This window comes from Musa acuminata, chromosome BXJ1-2 (genome assembly GCF_036884655.1).
Source record: "Musa acuminata AAA Group cultivar baxijiao chromosome BXJ1-2, Cavendish_Baxijiao_AAA, whole genome shotgun sequence".
Classification (NCBI taxonomy): domain Eukaryota; kingdom Viridiplantae; phylum Streptophyta; class Magnoliopsida; order Zingiberales; family Musaceae; genus Musa; species Musa acuminata.
In genome coordinates, this window is record NC_088328.1 from 16097076 (window position 1) to 16118277 (window position 21202).

The 21202-nt window shown below is 37.7% G+C and overlaps 2 protein-coding genes across 2 annotated transcripts; both read left to right on the forward strand.

The window, feature by feature from the left end:
• Positions 1–7252: 7252 nt before the first annotated feature.
• LOC135595884 (cysteine proteinase inhibitor 6-like) lies at positions 7253–10621 on the forward strand. Its single transcript, XM_065087348.1, has 3 exons — positions 7253–7451; positions 7796–8004; positions 10423–10621. The coding sequence occupies exons 1-2, from the start codon at positions 7350–7352 to the stop codon at positions 7982–7984; spliced, it is 291 nt and encodes a 96-aa protein (XP_064943420.1). The 5' UTR covers positions 7253–7349; the 3' UTR covers positions 7985–8004; positions 10423–10621.
• A 1467-nt stretch (positions 10622–12088) lies between these two features.
• LOC135595886 (gamma carbonic anhydrase 1, mitochondrial-like) lies at positions 12089–20887 on the forward strand. Its single transcript, XM_065087360.1, has 5 exons — positions 12089–12313; positions 12562–12705; positions 19197–19322; positions 19656–19807; positions 20446–20887. Exons 1-5 carry the CDS (start codon positions 12199–12201, stop codon positions 20725–20727), a joined length of 819 nt encoding a protein of 272 aa, XP_064943432.1. The 5' UTR covers positions 12089–12198; the 3' UTR covers positions 20728–20887.
• Positions 20888–21202: the final 315 nt, after the last annotated feature.

The following is a 21202-nucleotide window of genomic DNA, read 5'->3' on the forward strand; positions in this document are numbered from 1 at the left end:
TGCTTTCCGGTGCTCCAAGCTTGGATCCGCCTGATACCTGCTCGTGACACTCAGAGCATGCGCTATATCAAGCCTAGTACATAGCATGGCATACATGATAGACCATATTGCTGAGGCATAAGGTATCATATCCATGTTCGCCCTTTCTTAGAATTTTCAATGCCAAACATTTTGACAATGGTTTCTATGTACTTGGACTGGGACAAGCCAAGCATCCTCTTGGATCTATCTCTATAGATTCTAATCCCCAAGATATAGGATGCTTCTCCTAAGTCCTTCATGGAGAACTGTCTAGATAACCAAGCCTTTACCGTGGATAGCATTCCTACGTCATTCCCAATGATCAGGATGTCATCCACATATAACACCAAAAAGGTGATAGCGCTCCCACTTACCTTCCTGTACACACAAGGCTCATCTTCGTTCTTAACGAAGTCATAAGATCTGATTGCCTCATCAAATCTTATGTTCCAACTTCGGGAAGCTTGCTTTAGTCCATAAATAGATCTAAGCAACCTACACACCTTATCTGGGCAGTTCTTGGACACGAATCCCTCAGGTTGCATCATATACACCTCCTCCACGAGGTTCCCATTGAGGAATGCGGTTTTCACATCCATCTGCCAGATCTCATAATCATAGTGTGCTGCAATAGCCAATAGAATTCTGATGGATTTTAGCATTGCTACGGGTGAGAAAGTTTCGTCATAGTCAACACCTTGCCTTTGACGATACCCCTTAGCCACTAGCCTTGCTTTATAGGTCTCTACCTTTCCATCTACTCCGATCTTTTTATGAAAGATCCACTTGCAACCGATGGGTACAATATCTTCGGGCGCATCAACTAGGTTCCAAACCTTATTAGAGTACATAGAATCCATCTTAGAATTCATGGCTTCTTGCCACTTCCCGGAGTCTATACTCATAATAGCCTCCTCGTAGGTCTGAGGATCAATATCCTCAACATCCTCTCCTTTAATATGTCCCACATATCTCTCAGGAGGATGGAATACTCTATCAGACCTACGTAAAGTTGAAACTTGTGTATTAGGTACCTGAACAGACTTGGGCTGTAGAGTGGTGCTTGAGCTTGGTTCTCCAGCCTTACTCAACTCTATCATTCTCCCACTGTCTCCGCCAAGAATGTGTTCCTTCTAAAGGAACACTACTCTCTTAGCTATAAAGACCTTTTGGTCCTCGAGATGATAGAAATAATACCCACAAGTTTCCTTGGGGTATCCCACAAATTTGCATCACTCTGTCCTTGATTCTAACTTATCGGGGTTGTGTCTTTTAATGTGGGCAGGGCAGCCCCAAATCTTAACAACCTTAAGATCAGGCTTCTTCCCTTTCCATATCTCATATGGTATAGACACTACCGACTTAGTTGAAACTCTGTTCAGAAGGTAAGCTGTGGTTTCTAGGGTATATCCCCAGAATGAGATGGGTAGGTCAACGAAACTCATCATGGACCGTACCATATCTAATTGCGTACGATTCATCCTTCCAAAGACACCATTGAGCTGAGGTGTATAAGGAGGTGTCCATTGGGATAATATCCCATGGTCCGTGAGGAACTGAGTAAACTCTGTACTTAAGTACTCACCTCCTCGATCTGATTGAAGAGTTTTGATACTCTTTCCAGTCTGGTTCTCCACCTCATTCTTATACTCTCTGAATTTCTCAAAGGCCTTGAACTTGTACTTCATTAAGTACACATATCCATACCTTGAGAAATCATCAGTAAATGTAATGAAGTAGGAGTAACCTCCAATGGCATGAGTTGACATGGGTCCACATACATCACTATGTATGAGTTCCAACAATTCAGTGGCTCTCTCTCCAGTTCCACTAAATTGAGAGTTGGTCAGTTTTCCACGAAGGCAAGGCTCGTAAGTTGCATATGACACATAGTCGAATGGATCTAGATATTCATGAATTAGGAACTATGTACTCAATCATGAAGGGACATGACATCTGTCTTGGTTATCTTATTCAACAAAACATGTTAGAATTATCTAAGAAAGATATGATGCTCCCATATGGTGGTATAATCACTAGAATAATAAAAGCTTACGACATTCTAATATCACCAGAAGAAGAAGTAATGAAAGTAGATCGATTCAGCATAATAAACAAAAATCTACTTCACCGACTAAGATGTTACTATAGAAACGGTAACTGGGTTAGAATCCCTAGAAGGACTGATCACCCTCAACCTGAACCAAAACCGGAAACACCAGTATTTAGGGGTACTCAATCTCCTCCGACCCTTCCCTTTGAGGAAACACATCCAGTTGAGCAAACTCATACATCCATCGAAGAAATTGGGATTCGTATGGATCGATTCGAACAGAGACAAGAACGGATTGAACAAAGACAAGATCAAATCCTATCTGAGCTGCAGCAAATTCATAGTCAATTTGACTCCTTGTTTAGGCACTTTAATTTTTCACCTCATCAATGAACTTGTTGAACACCTGTTGTTGTTGTAAACTTCTTATGTTACTCACTTCTGATGTACTAGCTGTAAACATCTATCGTGGTAAACATATATCTTGCGCCTTGTGGTAAAAGTTATCTCAGATTTTTATGGTATCATTATTGTTTGGTATGTGATGTGTCCAAATTAAGAATGTTGTGCTTTGAAACTAAAAGTTTTGAAAACCTTGTGCTTTGATTTCATTCGAAGAATGATGATGTGTTCGAACAGATAAATTTGTTAAAATCATTTTTTTCGGACTATATTGTATGATCAAATCACTTGATTTCCATGATTATATGTGAAAATCTACAACAAAATCTTGTCCGAATGCATCTTATTTATGAAACAGATTTTCTCGTACACTTTCATAAAAAATGAGTTTCTGAAATAGATTTGATGAAGTGATTCATGTGTATGTGTTCCATCCTGCAAAATCTTTACATAGACAATGGATTATAACACAAAGGGGAAGAAGTATTTAAAGCAATCTATGTAAAATTCCTCTATAAGCTTGCTATTATTATTTTCTGGTATCATGATTACTATGCTTTTTGTTGATGACAAAGGGGGAGATATATATGAATTGATAAACACTGCCATGATTAGAAATACTATGAATGATGCTATAAACACTGCTATGATTATGCCATCCTTGCATCACGAAGAGATATATGAACATGTGCTAAAGTTTGCATTATGCCCTGAGTTGATATCTTATCATATGAAGAAAATGCAAAACTTGCTAGAATATTTCAAATGTGTGCATCATGTAATAGTGTTTCACAGCTTTATATGATAATGTTCAAACTACATGATGAATAGTTACAAACACAATCATACAAACTTGATGATGTATGTCAAGCCCTGACATCATCTTTGAAGAGATATATCATGATGAGTATCATGATGGGAGTATTGATAAGTTTAACTGATCTAACTTATCAATACGTCACTTGAATTCTTAAGTCTTGAATTCAAGGTTGACTTATCTCAACGATGGCATATAGACAGGGGGAGTTAAGGATAACTCCATTATCAATTGATTGTCATCATCAAAAAGGGGGAGATTGTTGAATCTCGGATTTTGATGATGAAGTCAATTGTCATTTGTTGTCTAATCTATGTGTTGAGATAACTGTGCAGGATTAACTACGATGAAAGATAGACAAGCAGCAGGAGTTGCGCCGGAGTCAAGTTCATGATCACGTTGGGAGTTCGAGAGTTCGACGGAAGTTCGGACGGTCGTCGGAGGTTCTGCGAGAACAGATCCGAGAAGTCCAGAAGCTTGCCAAGCGAAGCTCGTCGGAACTTGCCAAGTGGATCGTCGCAAAGTCCAGGAGTTTGCCGGAAGTCCGCAGGAGCATCACCGAGGGTTCATCGGATGATCGACGGAAGTTCACCGGAAACTCGCCGGAAGGAGCGATTGACGCACCGAAGCAAAGCTGCAGAAATTGTCTTAGATTTAATCGTAGTTAGCACGTTGATTAAGTTGGAAAATGGGAGGTGATCCCATTGGCTTAATCTTGGGGCAATTGGGCCCCTGAAAGACTGAAATTGGGCCGAATGGAATGAACCATTCGGACCCTGATTGCACCAGGAGGTGCAACCGCCCAGGCCAGGAGGTGGCACCGCCTGGGCTAGGCCTTCCAACGAGACTGGGCGGTGCAACCTCCCCAGCCAGGAGGTGGCACCGCCTGAGCTCAGTCTTCGAGCTAGACTAGGCGGTGCAACCTCCCTGACAGAGAGGTGGCACCGCCTGAGCTCAGTCTTCGAGCAAGACTGGGCGGTGCAACCTCCCTGGCAGAGAGGTGGCACCGCCTGAGCTCGGTCTTCGAGCTCTGCCAGGCGGTGCAACCTCTCCAGTCAAGAGGTGCAACCGCCTGATCCTAGAATTCCGGGATTTGATTGTTTTGAGCTCCAAATTTGAATTGGGTTGGGGCCTATAAATTCCCCACCCATTCAGCACTGAAAAGATACAGACCTACACCGAAATCTTGATCTTTTCTGTGATTCTAAGAGCTCAAAAGTGTTGTAAAGCCTTTAAGTCTCCTCCTTCTGTTCTTCAAGTTTTCAGTTGTAAAGTGAGGAGAGAAAGGTCTGTAAAGGTTGTCTCCTGAGCCTGTCAAAAGGAGAGAAACTATAAAAGGGCAGTTTGGCATTCGCCTATTGAAGGAAGGCCCCTAGTTGACGTCGGTGACCTCGTCGGTGGAGGAAGCCAAAAGTGGAGTAGGTCAAGACTGACCGAACCACTCTAAATCTCTGGTTTGCGTTTATTTTTGAGCACTTTATCCTTACTGCAAACCTCCTTCATTACTACTGCTCTCTGCGCTTTTACGAACAAGTTCTAAGTGTTGTTCTTTCCGAATCTGCATTCAGACGTAAATCGGTGTTTTCGTACATTACAGTTTACGCTTACGTTTTAATTCTGCAAAACTGTCTTCTACGCCTTCACGAACAAGTCTTTAAGTGCTGATCTGTCCGAATCTATTTTCAGACGTAAACCAGTGTTTTCGTACGATATTTACATTGCAGTTTACGTTTACGCCTTGATTCTGCAAAACTGTCTTCTGTGCTCTTACGAACCAGTTTCTAAAGTTCAGCTCCCTTTGAAACTGCATCTAGACATAAAATTGCATTTAGACGTAAAACTGCTCAAACTGTGTTTAGACGTTTTAGACGTAAACTGAGTTTGGACGTAAATCTGCGTTTAGACGTAAAACTGCGTTTAGACGTAAATCTACGTTTAGACGTAAAATTGTGTTTAGACGTAAAACTGTCCAAACTGTGTTTAGACGTTTTAGACGTAAACTGAGTTTAGACGTAAAACTGCGTTTAAACGTAAAACTGCGTTTAGACGTAAATCTGCGTTTAGACGTAAAACTGTGTTTAGACGTCAATCTGCGTTTAGACGCAAACTGCGCTTAGACGCAAACTGTGTTTAGACGCAAACTGCGCTTAGACGCAATCTGCGCTTAGACGCAAACTGTACTTAGATACAAACTGAGAATTAGTTTTTGCATCATAATAGTTTTTATTGAACGAACGCAGCTTTTGGTTTTAAATCGCTGTAAGATTTCCGCTGCACTAATTCACCCCCCCCCTCTTAGTGCTCTCGATCCTAACAGTCACAAGTCTAGGAGTTTAATAGGAGTCCGCCGGAGCATCGCCGAGGGTTCGTCAGATGTTCACCGGAAGTTCGCCGGAAGCTCGCTAGAAGAAGCGATTGACGCACCGGAATATGTTTTGTAGTATTAATATCTTACTTGTCATAGTTAGCATGAAGATTAAGTTAGCATTGGGAGGTGATCCCATTAACTTAATTTGGAGCCAATTGGGCCCTTGACAGACCCAAATTGGGTCGAATGGATTAGCCCATTCGGACCCAGAATTCCTGGTCGACGGTGGCACCGCCCAGGAGACTCGATCTCCCAAGAGTTCTGGGTGGTGGTACCGCCCCAATCAAGCGATGGTACCGCCAGAGCTCGGTCTCCGAGCTTTGCCAAGCGATGGTACTACACTAGTCAAGCGATGGTACCACTAGAGCTCAGTCTCCGAGCTCTGTCATGCGGTGGTACCACCCAAATTGAGCGGTAATACCACCCAATGTCAGATGCCAAGCAGTAGTGCCGCCCAGTTATGGCGGTGATACCGTCAGGACCCTGGAAATCTAAGAGATGACACTTTTGAGCTCCAATTTCAAACTGGTTGGGGCCTATATAAACCCTACCCTTTAGGGGCACCGAAAGCTTACTTTTATTTTAAGTATTTAAGAGCTTAAAAGTGTTGTAAAAGGCTAGAAGTTCTTCTCCCTCTTTCTTTCTAAGTGTTGATCATTCAAGAGAGGAGTGAAAATCTATAAGGGTTGTCTCCTAAGCCCGTCAAAAGGAGAAAAGCTGTAAAAGGATGGTTGGCCTTCGCTTATTTAAGGAAGGCCTCTAATGGATGTCGGTGACCTCATCGGAGGAGGAAGCCAAAAGTGGATGCAAGTCAAGATTGATCGAACAACTCTAAATCTCAATTTACATTTACATTCTGCTATTTATCTTAATTGCAAACTGCTTCCATTGCTTTACATTATCTATACTTCTGTTTGCTCTCAAGTTAAAGTTATTTCTGAAACGGTTTTCGTACGAAAGTCTTTTTAACTGACGAAAAGTTTTTCGCTACACTAATTCACCCCCTCTCTTAGTGCTCTTGATCCTAACAAATATATGTATCTATAGTTTTTGGTATGATTCAAATTGGATCATAGTTTTCTACTTAGATCCAAAATATTTATATTATTATCTAAAAATTATAGTTCTAGAAGATTCTTTTCCCCAGTATTTTAGAATTTTTGTAAAAATTTCTAGAACACTTATGATCCATTTTGTGAAAAAAAAAAAATAAATGTGTATAACTTGTAAATATCACCTAATATTACTTAAGATATTAGGTGATATTTATTAAAGAAAAATCCAACAATCAAATGGTATTTTAATTTAAAGAAATTTTTAACCCATTATGTTCATAATAAACAATAACTCACAGTGTGGCAATATGAATTTGATCCGAAATTGCAAACGGATCATTAGACATCCACTTCAATCCAAGTTATATAATCAATCAGATCCGGAGCTAACATTCACGAATCGCCAAGCTTCCGTGATCGGATCATTGGCATGGATCCGGGTCTAATGACGTTCACGACTCGCAAAGCTTCTGTGATCGGATCATGACCCGACTTGTCAACAAGCGACACGATAAAGAAGGCTTAGAAAACTGAATCCCATAAAGACCGCTTTTATAAAGGTGGCGACTCCTCCCCTCGTTCGCATACTCTGTCACTGCCGCTTTTTCTGCGTCTCCATCATCTCAGATCGCGATGGCGACCGTCGGAGGGATCAAGGAAGTGGAAGGGATTGCTAACAGCGCCGAGACCGAGCAGCTCGCCCGCTTCGCCGTCGACGAACATAACAAGAAAGAGGTATTTTCTAAATTTCTTTCCTTTTCCCTTTTGGTGTGGTTTCATTTTTTTCTGGAAAATAGTAATTTTATCATAATTTTCTTTTCTGTAAGTGTTGTATGATTCCCAAAATTGTTTTTTTCCTATCGTGATCCGGTTTCTGGATTTTTTTGATAGCTTTTCTTAAAAAAAATACCCTTTTTTTTTCATTCTCGTACTCCTCTTCAATCTGTTCACGTGATCGAAAAACCCTAAATTTGAGATTATGTTTCTTTGTAATCGGTCTTTCTTTGTACATGTTTTCGTGTGATGTATATTGTGTTGGTTGATTCAAAGTACTTAAATATCTTTGTGTGTTGATGAAGAATGCTCTCTTGGAGTTCGTGCGTGTGGTCAAGGCGAAGGAGCAGGTGGTTGCAGGGACCCTGCACCACTTGACTGTCGAGGCCGTCGATGCAGGGAAGAAGAAGGTCTACGAGGCCAAGGTGTGGGTCAAGCCATGGCTCAACTTCAAGGAGCTGCAGGAGTTCAGGCACGCAGCGGACTCGGCCTAAGGATCATGGTCTTGGGCATGGTAATACGATGTTGTGAGACCACATGTTGCTTACAAGTTGGTATTTATCATGTCTAAGAGGTATTATGATGTTTGCAAGACCACAAGCAGGCATTTTTATATCTAGGAGATAATTTTTGTTGTTGCAACACCACTGGTTGTTTGCAATAAGACATTTATTCTGTGAATTAGGTTCTTTGATGTTGTGAGACCACAGTGTGTTTTGCAAGTAGGCATTTATTAGTAGAGAAGACAATACTATGTTGCGAGACCACCGAGTACTTGCAACAGGCATATATGTGAAGTTTGTACTCCTAATTTAGGATTTTAATTGTCTAGCCACAGTTTGTCACTGAAATCTGTGTCGACATTAGGAGTGCTGGTTAGCATGATTTTGTTGTTCTTGAAAATGTGAATGACATTGTAGATCTAGAACAAATAAGGAAAACATGAACAAAGAAATTGTATCGGCTTGGGTTAATTCAGTGATTAGAAGTGATAACATAGTTCATCTAACTGTACATGCAAAATAGATGTCAGTCTCACAGACGATGTTATGCCTTATGCTGGCAATACACAGACACCAAGATCAGTTCCTAAGTTCAGTAAAAGACAGAAGCTTATTTCCCGGTAAATAGATTACATGCTCAATGCACATAGGTGCATTGGCTTGTCACTCCATGTATTGCCATACTGGCTCTACCAGCAGATAGCCACACAAAGTCATCTATTTTCTGCTTAATGTAAATTACCACTGAGTTTTGTATCTGCAAGTTATACTTGTTAAATTTTTTTCTCTTGTTCTTTAAAATAAAATTATGATATTTATAATGAGAAGAACAAACAGAACGTGATTGTATATGATGTGTTCTTGAACTTATTATTGAAAATATTCATTTGATCTTCATTTATTTAACTGTGGGCCTCTTTCATGATCAGTTTACTTTGTGCAGCCCAACTTTAATCCAATTAAATGCTTGAACAAAATAACAAAGAATTCATGTGAGGAATCTGATGGTTAGCCAATTAAACTATCCTATTTACCTTGACATAAATGTCGTGTTACAATCTTTCATTGAAGCCCATTGAGCTTTCTAGTTCCCTTACCTGTTGCAATTGCTGTATGAAAAAAATAGTAGTAGTTGTCAATCTCTTTTTTTTTTTAAATAGTTCTTGCATGTTATAGTTGCAAGATGAAGAGATCGATAAAGATATTATTCATAGAGTAAAAATAGGATGGTTAAATAGAGAGGGGCGCTAGGAGAACATAATTTTTTTTGTATATTTTATTTCTTAACTGTACAATACTTAGATCTATAAAATAATGTTGGTTTTACAATTGTCTTATAAAATTTTTCTTATATGATCATCAGATATTTTTGAGATTAAAAAAATATTTTTGTAAGACAATTGTGAGATTAACATTATTTTATGGATCTGAGTGTTGGGCGGTTAAGAAATCAGATATACAAAAAAATTATATTATCGAGATGAGAATATTGAGATGGATGTTAATGTTCCTAAGAAAAATGAAAAAAGAAATATTTTTATTCGTGAGCAACTAGGTATTGTTTTGATAGAGGATAAAGTAAGAGAAAATCATTTTAGATAGTATGTACATGTACTTAGGAGACCTCCGAATGCGGTATTCAGAAGAAGTGACTTGATTAATATTTGTACGAGGCGAGGTAAAGGAACATCTAAAAAATCTTTAATAGAAACTATAAATAAAATTTAAATACTCTAAACTTAACTAGACAAGACTTTTTATAAATCTCAGAGGTAGCAAAAGATCCATTTAGCTGACCCTAAATTGTTGGAACTCATGGCTTTATCGTCGTCGTTGTTTCATGTTACAGCTTTTTCTTCACATGTTTTGATGTGATGTCATAGGAGCATTTGTACCTGTTACTAGTAGCTTATTTGCGAGATTGTAGTATTATTACATCTCCAACATCAGATGACCTCTTCGAAGAAAAATGGATATGTTACATGCTGTGTGTATTGCACCCATGGAACAACTGGTTGGTAACAATAGAGTAAATTTGAAGCTTGGACCAATGCCCATGTGCACATGGAGTCAAGTATACAATCATTACATGTCCAGCCTTATTGCTTCTCTGCCATACCTTGTAGAATGGTCTATGTTGTCATGGCAAGCCTCATTATGTGCTTCATTGACATAAACCTGTATGGCTTCAGTGCCAACTCATGATCCTTTGGTTAAAAGTGCAGCAAACCATGCAGTGAGCACCAGCTCATAGATCCTCAGCCCTCCCAGTTGAAATTCTGTTTGCAAAGAAGGAAGATTTGCATCTTGACTTTTTGGCCTTTGCACTTCTTTTACTTCACAGTAACTGCATAATTATTGCTTTAAATAGGTTCTTTTTATGGTGTTAAAATCTCTTTTGAGCATACAATAATTTTTCCTATTTTCAGGTGATTGAAGACTTTTGCCAAGTTTGAATTGAAGATCCTGTGTATCAATAATTTCAGGAGTAACTACAGTAGCTTTAGCTTTACTACAGGAACTCCTGATTAATGGCTTTATTAAGGTGTTGTGATACACCTATATAATTCCTTCTTGGAACTCATGTATGTTTGATATATATTTATATCAAATTTGGTGCTTAAATAATCTTGATCCTTGTTCCATGTGTTAAAAGTGGATGTCCAACAAAGAATGCCCCATCTTTTGAAGTAGCATCAATTTGGCGCATTGGAGATTTCTGCAAGATTTATGTGTTAATCATGAGCCATAGGAATCTATAAATCAGTTCATATTGGTGATTACCAAAGGTATGATGCCAATCACCATCAAATGGATTGTCTCTTCATTGTTCTTTCCTCAGTGTGAGCAATAATGGGTTTTTTTTAATGTTGGTTATTGCAAAATATTATAAACACCACTCTGATATAGATTTTGTAACATATCAGGCTGGTATAATACTGGTTTTTCAGCATTATATATGATCTAATGTTCTTTGCTAGTAAACTAAACATTAATCAATCAATATTTAAATTCTAGTTTACATGATTATAATATTATAAATATCACTCTGATATAGATTTTGTAATATATTGGCTGGTATAATACTGGTTTATCAGCATTATATATGATTTAATGTTCTTTGCTAGTAAACATTGATCAATCGATATTTAAATTCTGATGAAATTGGAGAATTACATGGTGACATTGATGATATAGTGGATCTAATTTTTGAGTTGATAGATATTTGATAATTTGTGTGAGTGTTTAGATCTTAACTAATTTAATTATTATTTTGTATATCAAGTAATTTAAAGTCAACTAGACTTGTGTAATATGGCTTTTTTTGCCCATAACCATCTTACATATTTAATGTTATAAAATATTTTTCAGTTAAACCTTTTGTTTTAACGATTTTTAAAAAATATATTAATTCGGCAAATTTTTTAGAATAACTACTCCACATTTCTGTTCTTTTTGCAGTATGATAAAAGCACCAACCAACACTTTTTCCTCTTTTTGCCTCGTTTTTTTTAATCCATCAACCCATTCATTTAGATAATATATTTTTTTTTCTATTAGTTAATAAAATTTAAAATATGTTAAAATACATTTAAATTAATCATAATGATAACCATATAGTCTAAAATTTTAAAAGTATAAATATTTAAGGTTACTATAATAAAATGATAAAATTATTAAGTAAACCAATAAATATTAAATATCAATTAAATCTACGGTAATTATTGTTACATATCAAACAATAAGAGAATCTCAACTTTTGATTAGAGCAGAATTTTCCTCATTGACAAATTCTTAAAATTTTAAATTCTCATCAAAATCCAACCGATTCAGTGTGGCATCGAATCTGTTATATTTCTAAATGTTTCAAAACGTTATGCATATGATAAATTCTATGATCGTATTAAACAATATTTTAGGAAGATATATTAACTATTTATATACACATATTGTAGATTAAAATAGATTTTTTGGAGCATTTAAATAAGCCGGTTCGGGTCCACTCTGATCCGTAATTAGCGAACCGGCTTACCGTGATCCGGGGTAATTTAGTAATTTCGTCATCCACCGAAACCCCAACTTCCACTCCGCTGTATACACGAGCCGTTCTCCGCCATCTCCGTTTCCCTCTTTTCCTCTCACTGCTGCTGTTGCTGCTCTCCTCCGCTCTCTCGCCGGCCTTTCTTCTTCGCGGCGTGTGATCGATGGGGACGCTGGGGAGGGCGATCTACACCGTCGGATTCTGGATCCGGGAGACCGGCCAGGCCATCGACCGCCTCGGCTGCCGCCTCCAGGGCAACTACCTCTTTCAGGAGCAGTGTAAGATCCCTCCCTTCCCTCCGTCCCCTTCTTTTGATCTGATGATTCTAGCTGCTGAACGTGCGCTTAGATCCGAAATAGATTATCTGGGTTTCCATGCGCTCCCTCTCTCTCTAGAATCTTGAGTACTGATGCGGCATACGTCACTAACTTTCAGAATTTGAAGGAAAATCAGTGTGAGAAAGCAATTCGGTTAATTTTTTGGCTTTTTAACCTGTGATTTCTGCTTTCTTCATACCCTTTTTCAGTGTCGAGGCATCGCACACTCATGAACATATTTGACAAAGTACCGAATGTACATAAAGGTGCCTTTGTGGCTCCAGGCGCATCTGTTATTGGTGATGTCCAAGTAGGCCAAGGATCATCAATTTGGTATGGATGTGTTCTCCGAGGTATGTTTATGTTAAACAAATTGGTGAGGTATCGTGTACGCATCTAGCAGAGCATGATTATCCGAAAGCCCTTCTTTATTTTTTTCTTCACAAATTTGACTTTCTTGATATGCTGGTATTCAACTGAGAATGATGTATCAATATTGGCATATGGTAGAAAGTATCACTCATATCTTGTTTTAGTGCTTGATGCATCAAGTAGGTAATTTACATCGCCAGGTAATGTGATGCATTGAGGTACTTCGCATTAGTTGTCCTTGTGATGTACATGTCTGTAAAGAATTTAGATGATATATTTTTCTTTTGAGTTTTACTTTAGTGTAAAGCACTCTATTACTACTTTCACATGATATTAATATTTGTGCCTTCCTGTTTCTGATTTTTCTAGAACTGCCTAGAATGGATATCGTGGCAGTATATGTCAATATTTAACTTGTGATGGTTTGATAAAAAGTGAGGAGCCGTTTGTCAGCAAAGATGCTGTTTGATTCCTTTAAGCAGGTTGGATATAAAATTGGAAAATGGAGATCTTTAATTCAGTGGTTATTGTGTAGCTGGAGACCAAGGCATCGTTTTAAAGATTTGCAGATACTGATTTAGACTGTTGATTTGAAATCCTCAAGAAATAGGATTTGGCTGTTTCAATTTCCCAGGACAGGCTGTAAACAATTGGACATGATCAATTCTGTATAAAATTAGTGATTAACTTGTATCACTTGAACCTGATTAATCTTGATCAATTCAGACTTGAGGTTGGGCACCAGTGGGGATGAGAAGCAGAAATAATATCGCAATGTGGCAAATCTAGCTTACAGATTGGCAGCTACTCTAGTGATGAAATTGGTATTTACTGTTCCATTAATCTGTCATTGGAAGTCCCAAGAGAAATAAAAGGAGACGAATAGGTTTTGAAGGGTTCAAGTAAATAAAATGGTTGCTGATACAATAAGAAGCTGAATATAAATTAAAATGTGTTTTTCGGTTAAATTGTCTATGTAAGAAGCAAAAATTACTCTGGTTTAGTTACAAATGAAGTGGTTCCATTATGATATTTCAAAAAGTTTCGTATTTAATTTTTTTATTTATTGTATTTTTATATTGAAATATATATACTTTTGTACTTTTATTTGTTTTTCTCTTTTTCATATTTGGTTCCTAACTTGACATGTAGTTTTATCTTTGTTGTATTCTTCTATTCCTAACATGTTTTGTCATCTTCATATTTCTTTTTAGTCTAAGTTATTTTTAGTAATTTTTTAATGTTTATATTATTTATCTTTAGTATATATTGACTTTTTGTTTTTTCTTGAATTTTATAATTTTTTAGTTTATGCTTTTCTTTGAAGCCATGTTACTTTGATCTAGATTGCTCAGTATACTTGATTCTGATCTCATTCACAGTTTTTTAAAGAAATTATTCATCTTGTAATATCTAGATGATTTACCCAATTGCTTAATCCATACTTTGGAAAACATATTCAGGTAGAACTATAAAAGCATGCTTTGGTTTTTATGAGAGGCATCCTTTCATAATTGCAATTAGCAAAACTTTGTCCACTCCATTAGATTGATCTTAAATTCCTCCTAGGAAACTACTAATACAAATACAAAATTATGTTTGTTATTTATTGTGAATAACCTAACTTAAAAGTAATTTTAGTTCCTGATATTCCCTTGAAAGATTGGAAGTGAAGGAATGAAATTCCTTTGAAAGATTGGAGGAAGTTAATTTATGGTAGTGTTATTAAAAGGCGTTTGGGTGCTCGCCTAGGCACTCAGGTGAGGTGTGGCGAGGCCTGAGTGCCTTGCACAATGGTCGAGCGACACGCTTCAATGAAGCACCAACTGGGCACTCGCCTTAGCCTAGGCGTCAGGCGAGCGCCCAGTTGAATTTTGACCAGATTGTCAACTAGTTCAATTAAACTAGGCATTAGTTAGTTCAATTGAACCAACTAAGCACAATAAACAAACCCCCTGTCCCTGCATGACCCATGCACGCATAGTAAAACCCACGCCACAGTCTGCCCTCGATGCACCTCTGCTCTGTCGTTGCTGCCTCTGTGCGTAGCTCTCTCCGCCGCCAACGGACAAGTCTAATGCTTCCTCTATCATCGATAGACAAGTCCGAAGATCCTATCGTTGTAGCTCTCGTGCATAGTTCCCTTCCCCGTTGTGGCTTTCGTATGTAGCTCACTCCGCTACCGAGGGACGAGTCCACAGCTTCCTTCACCATCGATGGACACATTTGAAGCTTCCTCCACCCCCGATGTCGTCGTCCGTAGCTTTCTCCATTGTTGCTGTCATCGTCCACAGTTTTTTCCATTGCCACTATCGTTGTCCACAACTTTCTCCATTGCCGTTGTCACCGTCCGAAGGTTTCTTCGTCACCACCACCCTCTCCTTCCCCACCTTCCATCGTCAATAACTCCACTGTCGTTGCTACCGTTCGAAGGATTTGGGACCTTGGCACCTTTTGGTGCCTAGCGCTTTTAAAAACATTGATTTATGGTCAATTAACCATGTAGCTACATGACATTTATGGTGTTGGTTAATACAATAAAGATTGAAGGTATTCACCATGGAGTTGATTGGGAGAGTGAAAATGGACTAGAATATGCATTGACACCCATTGAAGCCTTTCACGTTTGATCGCTGATCGGTATTGGCATTGGATTAATATTTTAAACATTGTTTGAGATAAAAAATTTAAATCTCGGTTTGATACAGATGCCAATCAGCATTCAAACCATTGGTAATCGTACAAGAGTGCTACATGACGATGTACCAACACATGGTATACTTGGTACCATTTGGTACCACCCACATCAGAGAGAAAGTGAGAAAGAGAAGGGTGGAGGAGCCCAAGGAGGAGGATGGACGAGGAAGAAGAGGAGGCCAAGGAGACACTGAGAGAAAGACAAAAGAAGAAAAAAGAAAAATAAAATAGTTGTGAGCAAGGATTGAAATATCATATCGTATCGGAGTTTCGATATTCACTCGGTATGATACGGTACTGTATACCGAGCGGTATACCGTTCGATATACCACTCGGTGTATATATATATATATATATATATATATATATATATATATATATATATATATATATATATATATATATATATATATATATATATATATATATTTATATATAAAAGTAAAAAAAAACGGCGACATCACCTTGCATGGGGAGAAGAGAGGCGAAGTCGCAGATATATATATATACCTCTAGGTACGGGTGGTATTATTCGAAATTGAATATCTTAGTTGTGAGTACTGTCAAAAAGAAAGCAAACACTTACCATCCAGTAAACCTAGTATGGTAAGCTTATTGGGTGGTATAACTTATAATGAACAAACCGCATGAAATTGATTGGTTCTTGTCCTAGTTGGTTGTCAAATTGATAAATTTGACTGGTATACGTGGTATTTTAAACCATGGTTTCAGTTGTTTAGGCCAAGTTTTAGTGGGTCCTGCGAAGCTGAATTGGTGCAGATGCTTCATATGAAAATAAATGAAAAAATTCAATGTAGTATCGGTTAGTATTAGTTTTGATGTTTAAAAAATTAAGTACTTTTGGTTGATTCACATCAGCAATTTCAGGATAATCCAAAAGTTTTATGGTTAATTCAAATTAAGATTAGTTGACGATTGAATCCCTGCTATGATTTGTTAATTGGAAAGCTCTAGTCCTTATTTGTGACAAGTCTTATCGATAAGAGCCTTTTTCTCTTACTTTATTACCCCATAGATACAGCTTTGCTGATAGCCTAAATGTTACTTTACTATGTTCGAGAAAGTTTGGTGAATTGTTCCAAAGGTAGGAACTGTAGAACTTATGATAGAGTTCTATTAGAGAAATTCTTAGGCCATATCTTGTTCCAAAGGCAGTTTTCTGCGTGTCCTCTTCTCTGATTTTTAGTTGATGATAGCTGAATGTGAGATCTATTTTGGAGTAAATCCGTGTGCCTTGTAATTGAGCAAATAAATCGTTTATGTGGAGAAGAGTGTATTTGTGTTATACTGTTACTTGATAAAGATGCCTATAGTCAATGCATATTCACATTGACCTATCATTCGTCTTCACAAAGTGAGCATGTGTTCCCCATGGGGATACGATGGGTCGAATGAAACCCTTGTTCAACAACTCTTGCAATTGCTTCTTTAGTTCCTTCGGCTCAATTGGTGCCAGTCTATAAGGAGGTTCGAAATTGGTGTTGTGTCAGGGAGAAGTTTGACAGTGAATTTGATTTGATCATGTGGCAACTCTGTCAATTCATCAGGAAATACATCAAGGAAATCCTTAATAATGTGTATGTCCTTAATCATTCACCAATTAGAATATTCTCTCGGAACAAACTCCAAAGATCCCTAACATCCTTGAAGGAATAGCTTCCTAGCATTATAGTGCCAAAATGATAGGAGGGAATAATTCTTTAGTTCCAATGAGCTGAAAGGATGATTGATAGGGAGGAGAAAATGTTGCAATTTTTCGGAAGCTGTCGATGCTGGTTTGGTATGTCGAATGCCAATCCATACCTAAAATGACATTGAAATCCCAAAAATCCCAAAGAATAAGGAGTGCATAAGGTGCCTAGCAAGGGTTCAAACCCTCGACCTAAGGGATAGGGACTTGGGTATATGCCACCTGTCTTGCTGGTTTGGTGTAAAATCATCTTTACTCAGATCATTTTAGTTTAGCATTTTGGCATTATCCACCTCTAGGTATCCATCATTGGTTATACAACATCATTTCTCGAAATGTAATTTCTCATAATGTCAGTGTAAATCCATCTCTATAGAAGTAAAGATTAGTCCAAGTGCTTAACTTTTTATTTTCATGCCCATCAAGATATGTGATCTTTGTAGGAAAAGGGCAAAGGAATTATACATCATAAATTTGACATACCTAATCACGAATTGGATTCAAAATCATATTCTTTAGAATGTGATTGGGGTTCTTAAAGATGAGAGACAGAGAAACTCTTGATACTAGAAGCTGCAGAGGTTCTTAACTAGTATATTTTTGTTAAATGTTATTAGATACTAACACATTTTAAACAATTATTTTGAATTTAGACAGTACTTAAGATGTTCTTGAATCACTGAAAATCCTGAAACAGTTATACTCCATGTAGATAAGTCTAAATGGGTCACGCAGGCCATGCCTTGACAGACATTCACCAGCACTTAAATGAACCTTCTTTATATACATGCAGCAATCTATGGCACACAGTGGCCAGTATATTGAGAAAGCGAAAAACGAATTCATGTAGGAAATGATTGCAAGTAAAAGATATTAAAGAGTGGAAATAGAATGGGAATTTTTTCATAAGTGTTCCTTAATTAAATTAATAATTTTATCTTCTTAAGGTTAATCTATTAACAATTCCTGTTAACTCGAGTAGAACTCCCACCAACTATATTGAGTCTAAACAAATTTAAAGCCATAAGTCCAAACAAAATCATCTCACGTAACTTGAATTCTATCATTCAAATCCTATCTAATATGAACACCTCCAAAATCAATTTACGATTCATGCAATAATATGAGACTTCAACTGTATATATTTAAATAATGAAGGATCAGCTAATTTTGAAAATTGTCTCATTATACGTATAGATTTGATTCCATTTGTTGGGTAGCATCAGCTATAGTGTCTGTTATCTCGCACATAATTGCTCTTCTTTATGATATTTTTTAGTTTAATTCACCTACTTATACTTTCATGCCGTTATATGGAGAAATTGTTCCTTTCTCTCATCGACTCCGTGTGTTCAATGGAATATTGTTCTGAGCCTATGATAATCCAGTAGGATCGATCTTTGGTTGAGATTAGAAGGTAAAACTGATCTTGCAATTTTCCCTATCCTTGCATTATCTTCTGGACACTTATGGAGGTCAATGCTTGCCGTAATTCTCTTTAGGTATCTGCTAAATTGTGAATAAGTTTCTGTATAATATGCATTGAATCCTGGGCTTGTTATATATTGATCTGTAATTCTAGTTGTGATGCATGAGATTTTCCTTTTAGTTCAATTTGGTAATGACGTATCAAGATCATGACAAACTCAATGTTGTACACTGATATGTTCTTCGTTGAGACCATCATTTTTATCCCTACCTTTTGTGTGTAATGTTCTATTTCCCCTTGATTATATTTTGGCAACTGTAGCAAAATTTCCAAATGAGAATTTATGGTGTACTTCTCTCTTTATAACCCAACAAAAATTTTCCTTTCTCCTTGTTATGTGGAAAGTCATTCAGGTCTTAGATTGACACTTACATTCATTGATTTTATATTGGTTATTGTTGTTATGTTACTGCTGAATAGCAGTTAGGAAGACATTTATCACTCTTCTTTCATGATTATTTGCTCTCCAGATATCGGTCCATTAAGACAGTAATAAAGGGCATTGGTTCCGGTATATACATTATTTGACTGATAGTGTTTGTAGTTATTAACATTTTTCCCTAATATTTTTCCAGGTGATGTTAACAGCATCCATGTCGGATCTAGCACAAACATACAAGATAATTCCCTGGTGCATGTGGCAAAATCTAATCTAAGTGGGAAGGTCCTACCAACTATAATTGGAGATAACGTCACAATAGGCAAGTGATGTAATCACAGTTGTTGACAGTTTTACATTAATTTCTAAGCATGAATTCCACAATATATCTGAAAATTAGGCTGTTGTCAAGGTACTTCATTCTTGGTTTATCATGTACTAATTGCTATGTTATGTGAGTACCTTGCATCCTTTCCATAAAATCTAGACACCTAGAATCCTGCATGTTCTGGTTCCGATATAAGTATTGTTTTTTAATTCTTTACTTGTTACATTGCTGCTGGGTTAAGTTTTTTTATTCAAGCTGCAAGCTGCAAGATACTTGATATGATTTTCTTATAAATGTCATCATTGCATTAAAGTTTGAACTTTACAGGTCATAGTGTTGTCTTGCATGGATGCACTGTTGAGGATGAAGCATTTGTTGGAATGGGTGCTGTCCTGCTTGATGGAGTTGTCGTGGAAAAACATGGAATGGTTGCTGCTGGAGCGCTTGTAAGGCAGAATACAAGGATCCCGTGTGGAGAGGTTATCGAAATCGTCTATTTATCTATTTAGTTATTTTCTTTTCTTTCTTTCTTACTTCAAATAAGTTAAGCTCATAGTAGTAACCTGAAATCATTACCATGCCACTAGCTCTTTTAATTTTATATGGTCTCACCAATGTCAACCAGACAATCTAGCGAACAAGGAGACTGGGAGAGAGACTAACAAGAAAAGGAGAGCATTATGGTTACTTTAGTTAATATCAGCCATTTCTGAACTTGGGGCTGCAGTGGATGGAGAGCATTGCGCTCCACTGTCGGAGGTTGGAGAGCGGTTGTGCTTCCACCCGAAGGGAAGGGAGGGGAGATGCTGCAATTAGAGGAGGCATGATCGTGGTGGTAGAAGCTCATATAATATTTCATCATACAACATATGAGTTGAGAATCAGGTCATTGTTGGATTAGATTGTCCCAGATCCATTTCCATTCCAGCAAGGAATCAGATCGGGCCATTAATATCTGTGGGGTCATCTAATTGCAGACTTGATCACTTCTGATTCCCAACTGGATATGGAACATATGAATTTACAGCCTTTGGTTGGGCCATGATGAAGCAAAGATGAGTGATTATTTACTTATTAGTTGATTGCACCTCATTTATAAACTTCTGTTTTGTGACAGGTATGGGGAGGAAATCCTGCAAGGTTCCTGAGGAAACTAACTGAAGAAGAGGTGGCTTTTATTTCTCAGTCTGCTACCAACTATACCAACTTGGCTCAGGTGCACGCTGTGGAGAATGCCAAGTCTTTCGATGAGATCGAGTTCGAGAAAGTACTGCGCAAGAAGTTTGCTCGCAGGGATGAGGAGTATGATTCGATGCTTGGAGTGGTCCGCGAAGTTCCTCCTGAGCTGATTCTTCCTGACAACGTCTTGCCAGACAAATCTCCCAAGCCTTCACACTAGGATAGGATTATTAGGCTGAGACAGTCAAGTTTGGTGGTTTATGTTTTCTTATGCCATCCAATAATTTCAGGTTGGGCTCTTCTGTAGGGTCGACCACCTCACTCTCGGTACTCTGTTCATCTTTTGTCCCTTTTTTAATTATAATCCTAAATTGCTTCCAGAGGATGTGAATGAGAAACATGCTTTTGCTGATTCTATAACAGAATGTTCAACTCAATAAAGAGATTAAAGTGAAATGCTGGTCACCATTAGTCAATCTATGTTATAGAAACCAGTGAAGGTAAATGTTGATGTCTATGGATTTATTTGTTAAGAGGGAGGGGTCATGGAGATGGTGTATTGTTATCCGAAGATTCCACAAGAGATTTTTCTTCCAACTACCTCAAAGTAATGTGTGTTTTGGGCTCATAGGAGATCGAAAACGTGTTTATGGCGATTAGGGTGACATATTTTGGTCAATCTTATCAGCCTCCAA

Bases quoted from the DNA above. Each gene is read 5' to 3' on its own strand.
- LOC135595886 (XM_065087360.1), top strand. From the start codon at position 12,199: ATGGGGACGCTGGGGAGGGCGATCTACACCGTCGGATTCTGGATCCGG. The intron at 12,314-12,561 runs GTAAGATCCCTC...ACCCTTTTTCAG, and splicing joins CTACCTCTTTCAGGAGCAGT to TGTCGAGGCATCGCACACTC. The intron at 12,706-19,196 runs GTATGTTTATGT...ATATTTTTCCAG, and splicing joins GTATGGATGTGTTCTCCGAG to GTGATGTTAACAGCATCCAT.
- LOC135595884 (XM_065087348.1), top strand. From the start codon at position 7,350: ATGGCGACCGTCGGAGGGATCAAGGAAGTGGAAGGGATTGCTAACAGC. The intron at 7,452-7,795 runs GTATTTTCTAAA...GTGTTGATGAAG, and splicing joins ACGAACATAACAAGAAAGAG to AATGCTCTCTTGGAGTTCGT.